This window comes from Hyperolius riggenbachi, chromosome 3 (genome assembly GCF_040937935.1).
Source record: "Hyperolius riggenbachi isolate aHypRig1 chromosome 3, aHypRig1.pri, whole genome shotgun sequence".
NCBI classification, from domain to species: domain Eukaryota; kingdom Metazoa; phylum Chordata; class Amphibia; order Anura; family Hyperoliidae; genus Hyperolius; species Hyperolius riggenbachi.
The window spans coordinates 203,723,884-203,738,056 of record NC_090648.1 but is presented as its reverse complement, the minus strand read 5'-3'; the positions used below and the strand labels follow the sequence as shown (position 1 = coordinate 203,738,056).

The window sequence follows — 14,173 nt, the reverse complement described above, 5'->3', positions numbered from 1 at the left end:
ACCGGCGTATAGTCCGGGCCTCCCTAGTGGCATAGGACCGGTGCTGGAAGCATCCGGTCCTATTGCCAGTGTGATGGGAAACATCCGTTTCCCATTGCACAGCATGGCCGCATGCGAAAGGTCAGGATCCGGCCCGGGTCCGCAGCCGCACCGGGACGGACTGAAAAATAGCGCATGTTGGAAAAAAAGCCTGACCGTTCCGGAGCTGCGTTCCCGGATCGGATCCGGATGGCGCACGGGTGTGAATGGATACATTGATTAACAATGTATCCATTCACCATCCGCTGTGTACGGAGCGTTCCGGGTCCGGGGAAGCCGACCTGGAACGCTAATGTCAACCGGGCCTTATAATCGGTTGGCTGAGAACAACTGTACTTGGCCTTTTCACCCTTCGTTTTGGTATTAGTTCTGCTAGATTTTAAAAAAAGCTGTCCATTCTTAAGTGGCATTAATTTGCATCCTCAGTCCTGATCATATCAGAATATAGCAAGAATGGCTTAAAAGATAGCCTATTAGTAGTTATACAAGTGTATATATGAAAAGAGTTTATTTTCAAATAAACCCAGACTGTACTAAATGTAATTGGAAGTCTGGAAGCCTTTTGTTTTCCTCATTTTGCACAGAGGGTTGATCTGGTGACAGTAACGGATAGGATGGCTCATGCCATTTCTTCCACTAGAAAGACATTTGAGTGTGATTGGGCGGAGTGGTCTGACTGTAGGGCCTTGAGCTCTAACATCCCTTGACTCTGGATTTCTTGTTTTCTAGCAATATTCTTGATTGCCACACAACTGTATTACTGGAGCTCTGTTTTATTCTGTTCTTTTTTTATTTTGTTGTTATGAACCAGTTCTCTGCCTTTATTTTATCAAGCTTTGGAAACTTTGTTACTAAGATGTTTTTCTAATATGTATCATTGGCATTCATACTTGCTGTTTTTCTACATGTGGTAGTTATATCTTTGGCTGTGTTATGTTGCTTCATTCAATCAACTCATTTTGTAAACTACATTTATTTAAAGTAAGTTAGGTTCTGCATATGACTAAAATACAGGGCTGTGGAGTCGGTCCAAAAATCCACCGCCTCCGACTCCTCCGTTTAGGATTCCACCGACTCCAGCTCTTCGACTCCGACTCCTCTAATTTGCATATTACAATTTTGTTGATTAACAGTATGTAACGTGAAATTCGTCTCTTAACTGCCAACGCTTAGGAATTTTACAAGACAACTGAAGTGAGAAGGATATGTAGACTACTATATTTAGGCTTCAATTCATCAAGCATTACCGCATTCAGTAATGCTGAAAACAGCTGACTTAACGGAGCACTTTAGAAAATGTTAATTCATCAAAGCTGTTACCGAATGAGAAGCTGAAATGACACAGCAATGAGATAAATTACCGACGTGCTCAACAAATGTTAATTCATCAAGGTTCCCACATTCGCTAACACATTCGGTGTTTATCTCAAGCTCTCCCCTGTCATTACAGGCGTCGAAAGCCTTCTGTGTGAATGTTTTCATGATTAGCAGGAGCAGGCAGCCAATAGAAACAGCCCCTGTTCTCCTGCAAGTGCCACTGATAGGTCACACAGGCTTCTCCACACAAGCTTTCAGACCCCCCAGGCAGTGAGCAGAGAGACATCTGGGGACAAAAGATATCCCCAGATTCCCTTCGGTGGTGTAACCCTTTCAGGCCCTGTTTGATAATGCAAATATGCTGGTGGTGAAATCACCTAGCATGGCATTTGTAATGTCTCCAGGAAGTTCATCTACGTTGTGGCAAATAAATAAAATGTTAAGAAAGACTGATCGACAGATTCAGAGCAGCAGAGGCAGTATAAATAACAGTAACTATAACACCTTTACATCTAAAGGGATGTCTGGATGCCTTCTATTGTTATCAGCTTGTAACAACACAGGGACATTCCAAGCTGCTCTGCACCACTCTGCTGTTATCGAACCGCCTTTGATGAATTGAAGCCTAGTAGTTCGGTAACTTAACGAACCTCTACCACACATGGGAAAATATTGATGAATTAGCACAGTGAAGTGTAAAATACCGAATGCGGTATTTTAAGGACTGGGGTTTTGTTATCGAACACCCTTTGATGAATTGAAGCCTTATTCCCTTTAGACTAAAACTAGTCCTTGGTAAGAGTACTTGTAAAATGTACAGACCGGAACAAAGAACATCTATCAGGCCCTAGGCAATGTAACTGTGGGTACATGTAAAAGTGATGTGCAGGCACTCTGCAGGGGAATGAGGAGATTCTTCCTCTATTACACATCTCGAACATGGATCAGGCCCTAGGCAATGTAACTGTAGGTACATGTACGAATGATGTGCAGGCACTCTGCAGGGAAATGAGGAGATTCTTCCTCTATTACACATTCTTCATGCACAATCTGAACAAGGTTTATGGGTGACAGACAACACCTCTGTGTTCAATATGCACAACATTCTCAGTGGATTCCCTGCAGCTCTGTGGGGAGTGCATATGCAGAGTATAGTACTACTGTGTAACAAAGTCAGATGAAATTAAAGTTTTATACATACCTGGGGCTTCCTCCAGCCCTCTTTAGGCTAATCAGTCCCTCGCTGTCCTCCTCCGCCACCTGGCTCTTCTGCTATGAGACCAGGTACTTGAGCCAGTCTGGTGTAGTGCGCATGCACACACTCCGCCGCCGGGAGCATACTACACCTGCGCAGCACTATTGTGCAGGTGCAGAACGCTCCAGGCTGTGGAAGCGGCACGCGACCAGACTGCGCTGACTGGCTGAATTACCTGGACTCATAGCAGAAGATCCAGGTGGCGGAGGAGGACAGCGAGGGACCGAATGGCCTGAGGGGGGCTGGAGGAAGCCCCAGGTATGTATAAAGCTTTTCTTTTAATTCGCCTCAGGTACCTTTTAATTCATAGTCACCAAACCAAATTTTAACAACATATCAAATTATTTGATTTCATGAGCAAAGAGTACATTTGCATAAACCAGCATCAATGCAGAATTATTTCCATCTCATTGACCATCTCTTAGTGACACGGCTGCACATCAGGCTTTATTCTTACAGCATAGACGTTATTTAGTATATATAAGAGATTCCTGTGTACACATCATATATACTGTACAGTCACAATCAGATATGTATATCTGACTTTAAAAATACGGGGACTGCTTTATTGAAGCAGCACAAGTAACTAATTTTGATTGGTTTATTTAATTTTTGTGGACTTAACACAGCTATTACTGTATATATACATTATTTTTAACCACTTGCCGACTGCGCACTCATAACGCGCGTCTGCAAAGTGGCAGCTGCAGGACCAGCGTCGCCGGCTGCAGGCTAATTAATCAGGAAGCAGCCGCTCGCGCGAGCGGCTGCTTCCAGTCAATTCGCGGCGGGGGGCTCCGTAAATAGCCTGCGGGCTGCCGATCGCGGCTCGCAGGCTAAATGTAAACACAAGTGGAAATAATCCGCTTTGTTTACATTTGTACAACGCTGCTAACAGTAGCAGCGTTGTACCAGATCAGCGATCCCCGGCCAATCAGCGGCCGGGGATCGCTGTCACATGACAGGCAGGAGCCTGTTAGAGGCTGCACAGGACAGATCCGTTCCTGTGCAGCCTCCTATCTCCGGGGAAGGGAGGGAGGAGAGGGAGAGGGGGAATCCTGCGGTGGAGGGGGCTTTGAGGTGCCCCCCCTGCCAGCCACACGCAGGCAGGAGCGATCAGACCCCCCCCAGCACATCATCCCCCTAGTGGGGAAAAAAGGGGGGCGATCTGGTCGCTCTGCCTGGTGTTTGATCTGTGCTGGGGGCTGTAGAGTCCACCCAGCACAGATCAGCAAAATCAGCGCTGGTCCTTAAGGGGGGGTAAAGGCTGGGTCATCAAGTGGTTAATGACTATTATCTGAAAAATAGAACATTTTATCATATTTTCTATTTTAATTACAGTTACAAATTCATTAGGAGTCGGAGTCGGTGCATTTTTCCCCGACTCCGACTCCAGGCACCCAAAATTGCTCCAACGCCGACTCCACGACTCCGACTCCACAGCCCTGCTAAAATAGCACAAATTCTACTTTACGAAACTGTCAGCAACTCCCACTACATTCTAATATGACTCAGGTGAGGGCTGCAAATATTTTATGACCAAAGAACAGAAAATTGTTTGAAACCTTAGTCCAGGTTTGCTTATTCATACAGGTTCCTTATTATTCTCCACTGTCCCCTAGCCTGGGTACATCAAATCCCGTATATGCCAGGTTTACATCATGCAAGGGTAAGGAAACATATTACTTACTTTCTCCTAATAAGGCAGGTCGCGCATGGCAATTTTGCCGGTACTTACGCCAGTTATGTAGCCGGCATAGTGCAATTAGCGCAAGCCACTTTACTTAGGTAATGCATGCATTGCTACTGTAAAGAGCATTACACTACTTGCATTGCAGGCATTACTTTAGTAATGTGTTATATGTGACTTGTCATAAGTACCAGTAAAATTGCTCATGATTTTGTGAATATGCCACATAATGAGTAAAGATAATCACTTACCTGCAATATTCTCTTTCTTTTCTTCCCTGTGATGTATAGGCATTATAAATCGTTTTTTAAACTTGTGAAATGTCAGACGGAAGCAGAAAAGATGTTTGGAATGTAGGCAGAGATTGGGGAGGGCAGCCGGCAGACATGGTTGGTTGTTAATTGACCTTTGGCCTCACCCCTGGTCTTTGTTTACTTTGGGTTTTATCGGTCACCTCAGCCTCAGATCCTAAACTTTGAATGAATAAGTCACGGGGACCACCGAAGTTGAGTAGATGTTTTCAGTCTCATGTTCGAGTGGGGACTTGTCTATAGGGGAAGCTTAAGGTGGAGACTGGGGTATATAATCTGAAGGGCAACTTGTCATTACCTGGAATTCTTACAATTTTATACTTTTACATACTATTCAATTTTACCTATTTAAATAATACTCAGCTTGTCATTACATTAACAACTGGATGTTATTTTGTGTGCTTGACTGGCAATAAGTCTTATCCCAAGCAAAACTTGCATCTAGCTTTTTTATGGTGAATTAATTGCATTGAAGGGCATCCATGGCAATATTTACTACATAATTCTCATTGGTGTTGATCTAGGGATTTTATCTGACTGCCACCAGGAGTCAAGAAGGAATTTTTTACCTTTTAAGGCTCATTGGCTTTAGCCTTGTAAGGGTTTTTCACATTCCTCTGCATCAACTGGGATATGTGAGGGTGCAGTACAGTGTACAATTGTTGGTTAAGATATGTGATGATCATTTGCCCTTATACAGCTTACCCACTAATCTAGAGTCATGTGACAATGTTGTGAGAGCTGCACTGCAGTCCCAGTACAGTGAGCCAGGAAGCTGCAGGGGATGTGCAAGGACTGTTGCCAGAGCCTGGAGAAGTACCGTATTTTTCGGACTATAAGACGCACTCTTTCTCCCCCAAAAGTTGGGAGAAAAAGTCCCTGCGTCTTATAGTCCGAATGTAGAAAAAAAATAGTACAAAAGTTGAAAGGAAAAAAAAAAGTTTCTTACTTAGGGTTCTCTGTGCGTGCTGTGCGGTGCAATCCATCACCTTTCCTACTCCTCGCAGCCCGGCTCAACGCCGCCATTCTTCCTCTGTGCCCACCCTCAATGCTGCAGCCTATTAGTCGCCTCCATGCCGCCGCCATCATCCTCCTCCATGCTGGTCTCCCGTCCATGCCTCCGCCATCATCCTCCTCCATGCTGGTCTCCCGTCCATGCCGCCGCCATCATCCTCCACCATGCTGGTCTCCCGTCCATACCGCTGCCATCATCCTCCTCCATGCTGGTCTCCCGTCCATGCCGCCACCATCATCTTCCTCCATGCTGGTCTTCCGTCCATGCCGCCACCACACCATCATCCTCCTCCATGCTGGTCTCCCGTCCATGCCACCGCCGCCGCCATCATCTTCCTCCATCCGGGTCTCCCGTCCATGCCGCCGCCGCCATCATCCTCCTCCATGCTGGTCTCCCGTCCATGCCGCCGCCATCATTTTCCTCCATGCTGGTCTCCCATCCATGCCGCCACTGCCATCATCTTCCTCCATGCTGGTCTCCCGTCCATGCCGCCGCCGCCATCATCTTCCTCCATCCAGGTCTCCCATCCATGCCGCCACTACCATCATCTTCCTCCATGCTGGTCTCCCATCCATGCCGCCGCCGCCATCATCTTCCTCCATCCAGGTCTCCGTCCATGCCGCCGCCATCATCCTCCTCCATGCTGGTCTCCCGTCCATGCCGCCGCCATAATCCTCCTCCATGCTGGTCTCCCGTCCATGCCGCCACCGCCGCCATCATCCTCCTCCATGCTGGTCCCCCGTCCATGCCGCCACCGCCATCATCTTCCTCCATGCTGGTCTCCCGTCCATGCCGCCGCCATCATCCTCCTCCATCCGGGTCTCCCGTCCATGCCGCCGCCGCCATCATCTTCCTCCATGCTGGTCTCCCGTCCATGCCGCCGCCATCATCCTCCTCCATGCTGGTCTCCCATCCATGCCGCCGCCGCCGTTACCATCATCTTCCTCCATGCTGGTCTCCCGTCCATGCCGCCGCCATCATCTTCCTCCATGCTGGTCTCCCGTCCATGCCGCCGCCGCCATCATCTTCCTCCATGCTGGTCTCCCGTCCATGCCGCCGCCATCATCTTCCTCCATCCGGGTCTCCCGTCCATGCCGCCGCCATCATCTTCCTCCATCCGGGTCTCCCGTCCATGCCGCCGCCATCATCCTCCTCTGGCCAGCTCTCCAATGCACCTCCATGGCTGCCTTCCAAGTTCCTGCACGGCGGCGGCAGCGTGGCATTAGACAGGAGATCGTAGCGGTAGTTATGACTACCGATGCCTCAGTACTTCCTGGTTTACTAACTAGCGTCCCCTAATGATGTCTGATGCTCATGCGGGGGAAGGAAGTACTGAGGCATCGGTAGTCACAACTACCGCTACTATCTCCCGTCTAACGCCATGCTGCCGCCGCCGTGCAGGAACTTGGAAAGCAGCCATGGAGGTGCATTGGAGAGCTGGCCAGAGGTGGATTACTGCGTCGACATGGAGACCAGCATGGAGGAGGATGATGGCGAGACCAGCATGGCATGGAGGAGGATCAACAACTTCGGTAGATGACCAACGCTGCAAGTGGCCCTGGATCGCTCCAGTTCTGCCTTCCCCCTGCCGCAATACATGAAGACAGCCCTGAAGCCCCCACTGAGATCGTACCCTCATAAAGGGATGTCATGATTGTCCTGCTGCTCCCCCGCCAGTCAAGATCATCACAGCTGAAATCAAGGACAGGAGTGCATGGATGGACAGCTGGATAGGTGAGATCACAAGTTGTAGTGTTTAGTTTTTGTAGCTGGTGGGGAGGCAGGGGCTAGTTTAATGTAGTGTATTGTTACTGGTGGGGCAGCAGTGGTGGGTTAGAGTAGTGTAGGGTAGTAACTGGAGTGGTAATTGGGGACTAGTGTAATGTAGTGTAGTGTAGTGCAAGGTTACTGGTGGGGCATCAGGCTTTAGTGTAGGGTACTTCTAATGGTGGGGGCAGCAGGGGTTAGTGTAGCGGGGCACTGAAGCTTAGTTATTGTAGCTGGTGGGGAGAGCTTGGGGGGGGGGGGAGGTCTACAAGATGCCCCTGCACCATGGATGCACCCAGGTTTAGTATATATTTTTTTTCCTGATTTTTGTCCTCTAAACCTAGTCTAGGTTACCTAGGTGCGTCTTATGTTCCGGAGCGTCTTATGGTCCGAAAAATACGGTAACTTCTTGCAAGCATGCATCCACTGTGCACTCTGCTCAAAGGAGACATTAGAGGTCAGCATATTGGAGGGTCAAAGCTTTTACCTAATATTTGAGGGTAAAAGTTGTGTGTGGTGTAACACCTCTGTAATGCCTTAACTGTAAAGAAATCCTCCAGACACCAATCAAGTTCTTTTCAAGAAATATTTGTATTAAATCATATGGATAAAAAAGTTCAGTGACAAAACACATTCATTAACTTGCCAGAATTTTCCTCACACAGCACTCCGCTGTCTGCCACTTCTTCACCACTGTCTTTTTAAAGTGGACCTGAATTCTTTCATAGGACAGAAGGAATAGTAGAAAAATGTCTGGCAGTTACCTAGCAACATCCAGGATGAAACAAAAATGTTGAATTGCTGATTGTGAATGATCACTTAACATATAAGCTACGGCTATGGCACTTGTTTTGTTTCCACCTATTCCACCTGTAGTTATCAGATAGGGAAGGCCATTAAAACAGGAAGTAATGTGAAGCCCTTGCAGATCGGAGACCTCGGGTGGTGAATGGAGGTAATTATAGCTGCTGCTGCTTCCGCCGCCGCTGCTGACACTTAGATATATGCAGGAGGGGAGCGCAGAGGGGAGAGCCTGAGGTGAGGGAGGGGGGGACTGTCCCCCCTCCCCGCTGATGTGCTAAGCTCTCCTGACATGCTGCGACCCCTCCTGCCCCCCCCCCCCCCCCCAGACGGCCATGAGCAGGCCCCAGGGTTTCTGTGTCCGTTGTATCCATGGTGTCCTGTATGTTACTGAAGGTTGCCATGTGCTTTCATATTAACGAAGGAGTAGGTGACCTGATTGCCAGTGAAGCAATAGGGGATGTAGAGGTTGCAGCCGCACAAGAGCCCTTGCACCGGACAGGGGCCCACACAATTCCTCCTCCAGTCGCTACAATAGCTCTTTGTTGCTGCTGTAGTAGTAATGATCACTTCTATATGTGCTTGAAATAGTGGTAATCATTAACAAAACGATTTCCGTTTCCCTCCTTACATCTCTCACAAAGTGGTTGTCCTGGGAGATTCAGTCATCTTTATTGTGTGATTATTAAACATAAAAAGCCACTGCTAATTGATGAAATAGGTTATGCGTATAGGTGGTGGGATGCTATGCAGATGTAGTTGCAGATATGACTGCAACAGCTTCTACATGGCCTATAACAAATGTGGGGCAGCTTATGGTCCTATTTTTTCTAAATGTATCTATTTTTTTTTTTTTTAGTAAGCCAAAATGATTTGCTCCCATATTCCAACCCTATCTCATTCCTGTGATCTCCTATTCATGCCAATGTTGTGTAAGCTATTTTCCAATTCTTTGACGTTTTATTTTTGTTAATACAAGGTAAAAAAAAAAAAAAAAAGTAACATAACATGTAATAGAATGCCTCACTGATCTCAGAAACCATCTATATATAGTTATTACTTAGCTCACAGACAACATAAAATAAAGTAATATGAAAAATTAGTTATTACAAGTGTGATTATCAAATACTTGAGAACAACAGTACATACTATTGATTTAATCAGTTTTGAAAAATTATAGCAATTAAATAAAATGTTTATAGTTATCAATGATTGTAATTTGTTAATTACAATTATGCAGAATTTTGCATAAGTTGTTTGCAATTACAGCCATAAATAGTTACGATTTGGAAATTCCATTGATTTTGTGTAACCCATTTGTAATTTCACGTAATTTTCATATAATTTTGTGCTGACTGTTACTGGTTAATAGCAAAACCATCATAAATGCTGTTGTCACCAAAACTGCTATGTATGTTAAGGGGAATAGTGACAACAAGTCCAAAAATACCTTGTAGTTTATGAGAAAATGTATTTTAAAGATGCAAAGAAAAAATGTTTTTTAAACTCAGACAAATGACAGTTTAAAAATAATTTTCATTTTTCATTTTTCAAAGACTACAAGGTCTTAGAGCCTGTTTCCACTACATGCAAATCGGATGCGGAATGGTTGCATAAAAACTGACTCCAATGAATGTCTATGGGCCTGTTTTCACTAAACGCGATTTTTCTGATGCAGATTTTCCCATAGGCATTCATTGGAGTCAGTTTTTCTGCATCCATTCTGGATCCAATCTGCGTGTAGTGGAAACGGGCACTTAGTGAAAAATTATTTCTTTTACATTTTCCCACTATTCTCCTTAGTATACATAGCGATTTTATTGATGATAGCATGCATGGGGACTTGGCTATTAACCCCTTAAAGTGAACCTTAAGCCGACAAAAAAAAAGAGTTTTACTCACCTGAGGCTTCCCTCAGCCCCCTGCAGCTGATCAGCGCCCCCGATCAGCTGCCTCCGATCATCCTGTCCCCGCCGGCTGCTACTTCCGGTTTCGCCGTCACCGGCCGTCAGGCTGGGAACGTGAGTGATTCTTCGTGTTCCCAGCCACAATATAGCCCCCTATACTGCTATTGAGGCAAGGAAGGCCACAATAGCAGCGTAGGGGGAGATATTGTGGCTGGGAAAGCGAAGAATCACTCGCGTTCCCAGCCTGACGGCCGGTGATGACAAAACTGGAAGTAGCCGCCGGCGGGGACAGGAGGATCGGAGGGACAAGGCGAGGGCACCGATCAGCTGCAGGGGGCTGAGGGAAGCCCCAGGTGAGTAAAACTCATTTTTTTGTCGCCTTAAGTGTCACTTTAAGTCGGCCCAATATTTGGTTGCTGATTACATTTACATATGAAATTAATTATGAATTTTCCCAACATTTCACATTATGATTTTGCATCATAATTGCAAATTAAGATGCAAAATTACGATTGTGCAAAATTTGTGTTCATCCCTATTTATAGTCCCATTGGACTAGTTTCAGAAGAGGATCATTGATATATATCTAATAATCCATCTTGTGTCATCCTCCTGCTGCTGCTCTCTTGAGTGAAGCTACTTGTAGATTACAAATACTGTTTTATATATGAGCTTTAACTGCCGGCCTGCTACTTAGATTAACATTGGTCAATGTTTAGGGAAATTTATATGAGTTTGATTATAACAGACTGTTTATACATTTGTTATTAAAGTGCACTTCATGATTTACTGTGATTTTTGGGATTTGACATCTCTGGATTTTCTGGTGCTTCTTTGGGCCAAACCCTTCCCAGAGGCTTTGGAGGGTTCATTCTCTATTGCATTCCTTTTCAAGCAACTGTTGATATTCCATTGTTGCCATAACTGTGAGTTCAGATGCTATGACCTATCTGTTAAAACATATTGCTAGAAGGTAAATTGTTCATTTTATCTTTATTGCTGGGTCTCCAGAGCCAATAAAATTGTGTAGCATTATACTGCTGGTTTATGTGCATCACTGGAGGTTGTGGGTGTCACCAGAGCTGGACAAGAGAAGGACCCATCTAACACAGCTACACCTATGGGTGCGCTACATTATTATTTAAATGCTATGATATAATTTGTCTGTTACAAGTTGCATTGGGTTGAAACAGTTCGAAAATATTTTTTATCCTGATTTCAAGCTGCAAAGCAACAACACGTGAACATTTTGAAAGGGATGGTACTTTCCTATACCCATTGTGTTACAATCAATTATATTTAAAGAGACACCATAGTGAGTGTGACAAATAGTAGAATGTAGTGACTGATACTGGATACCACTTTTTACATTATTTGTCCCAGTTTCATCATCAGAAAAATTTCCTATTTCTATATATTGCTGTATATTGGTATGTAACCGCATCCTCACAGTGATGCTTAGCCTAGGCTGTTTAGCTAAGCAAAACTCTCCTCCCAGGCCATACAGACCCATTATTATTTTCACTGGCTTTGAAACTTTCAGTAAACAAACATTCTGCAGAGAGGCACATGACAGGACTAAAGATGTTTGATAAAGTTCAGACTGTAAACCGGGGTGAGGAAAGATTTTATAATGGGCAAACACTGACTAATTAATTAATAAATTAATAAAAAATAAGTAATATTGTAAAAAAAATATTCAATTTTATTCATTATATTATTCATTCTTTACATTAGTTTTATAATCACTTTCATCCTCACCATTTCTATGCATTTGCAATCTCAAGTGAAAGGCCCAAAAGTAGTGAAGAAAATTGATTACCCTCTTGCTTTGAAATGCAGCTGTGATGGGAGGAAATAAGACTGGGCACAGATCACTCCTCCTATGTGGGAGGGGCTTGCATTTGCACCTAAATGTATTCATGTCTTCAGAAAATGAACTGTGCTGTGAACTTGTTAGGAGGCCTTCTGAATCCTTACAGCAATGCACTAAAAAGCAGGGCATTAACCCTTTTCAATCCTGTTTCATGATCACCCACGTTCCTTCCCCCCAGAACTTAATTACTTCTGGTGTAGTGTGGGTTATGTGGGTCATCGCAGATCGAAATTGCAGTGGCGGTGGTTGGCACCTCCTTGTTCTAGAGCAATGAGGCAAACCGACATCAGGGAGAGGGGGCAGGGTCAGCTTGTGTGCTGTACCTCCACCCCCTTGCACCCCAACATATTATTGTTACTACACAGCCCTGAATGGTGTTAGAGGGGATCAAAGTGTCAAACTTTGTCCGATACTTTGATCGACATCGGGGGACACCATATTGGAACAGATCTGGTTGTGGCACCCCTACGGCAAGCCCAAATGCACCCATGCAATGTTTATATTACATGGCACAGTGGTGGAGGTTTGGGGCCAGCGGCTACCAGAGTGTCCGACTTACCGGTAGTCTGGCACTTTGATCTGAAGGGCAGATTTTATCCGGCAAAAGCGTCATCTAGCGGCAGCAAGTTTTCCTATGTCAGACTATGTCTGACATAAGACCTATAGAGGCAAATAGAGGCCATAGACCTATAGTTTATGTCATTGGACTTAAAGAGGAAATAAGACATAGTCCGACATAGGATTGAAAAGGGTTAATTGTATTAAATGAACAAGACTGGAATATATGAATGGATATTGCAATCTTGATGAGAGTTCAACTACTTGTTACATTTGCAAACTACTGTCTATTTATACCTATCTATATGTGTCTATCTATATGTTTGTCTGTGTGTATGTGTGCTTATTATACACATGCATGTATACGTACTGTATATACATTTGTTCTTGAGCTTTAGGTTCATTAGCTATTTAAGCACTACTGAGAGATGTCAGGTAGTTATTTTAGTAACTAATAATATAAGCACATTTGTAAGCTCCTCCAAGCAGTGATGGCTGCAGTGTGTGCTCTCTGGCAGTGTAGATGCATTGTGCTAGCAGGCTGATTTCTCTTACTAGATGGACTTTGTACTGCTGTGTTTTGCTCAGTATTATGGTAAGCTGACCCTTGTTTTTATGATCCAGATCTTGTCTTATCTGCAGATATGCTGTAGGCACTTTTGCTGCACAAGCTGCTCTTGACATTTCACTGTGGAGTCACCTAGCTTCTGGCCTGGAGACCATCTGCTCTTTTTGCAGTGATACCAGAATGATTGACCTATGTTTTGCACTGGAAAAAAAAAACTTTTTTGGGCTGATGCTTCACAAAGTAGATTTACCTTCAATCACCATTTATTAAATCTCCATCCATTAAAAACCATAGCTTGCTCAAGCAGCGTGCATTAAGCCTGATTATAGAGGCTGTAGCAAGGGGGATGGGATGCAACAGACTGTACCCATGTGTTGCTCAGTTTTGCTCCCTCTCCATGATAGCTTATTCCCTCCTAGCTATGTCTCCTCTACTGTGGGACTCTCTTCTTCATACAGGTCATGTCTTTTTCCTTAGACATAAATGTTTTCTAGCACTTTACTAAGCTGCAGCTCCTTGAAACTGCATCTTAGACTATATGAATGATTATAAAGTTCTCCTTGATGGCCTAGTGCTGCTACATTACTCATGGAGGGGAAAGGGCAAGGAGGCAAGAGACCAGCTGGACCCAGAGCAGGAAAGTTACCAGGTTCTCTAAGAAGGATGAGTGGGTCCTTCAAACGCACATCACTAAAGGGCTCATCTTCTGGATCACAAAAGGTATGTCTGTGTCCCTGCAACTTATATGCTATACCTCCCCAACATTCTTCTTTGCAAAGTGTTTTTATTGCATAATGAAAACAAAAGGAAAACATATACTGTATGGAAGTTTAGTGTGTTGGAAATAAGTAATGTAGTAAGACTGTGGAAGGGAATTTTGCAGCAAGCTAAGCATTTATAGTAGATGTATTTCTTTAATATGCTACATTTGTTTGTAGCATTCTCTTATGTAAACTTTAAGAATTTGTTTAATTTTTAAATATAACATTCATATTATGCAATTGATGTTTAGCTACAATCATACAGCATAGGTTTGATTTATTAATATTTGTTTTAGAAAGAACATTTC

General features: G+C 44.5%; 1 protein-coding gene across 5 annotated transcripts in view; it reads left to right on the top strand.

Moving 5' to 3' along the window:
* TRPM1 (transient receptor potential cation channel subfamily M member 1) overlaps nt 1-14,173 on the top strand; it is a 299,961-nt gene that overhangs the window by 44,263 nt on the left and 241,525 nt on the right. For 4 of the 5 annotated variants that reach the window (XM_068275587.1, XM_068275586.1, XM_068275585.1 and 1 more), the window contains exon 1: nt 13,448-13,824. The exons of the other annotated variant lie outside the window; for it this stretch is intronic. In XM_068275587.1, the coding sequence (XP_068131688.1) occupies nt 13,693-13,824 (132 nt within the window). In that variant the 5' untranslated portion in view covers nt 13,448-13,692. Of the gene's footprint in view, nt 1-13,447; nt 13,825-14,173 lie in introns of those variants that run through there. 5 annotated transcript variants of the gene reach the window in all.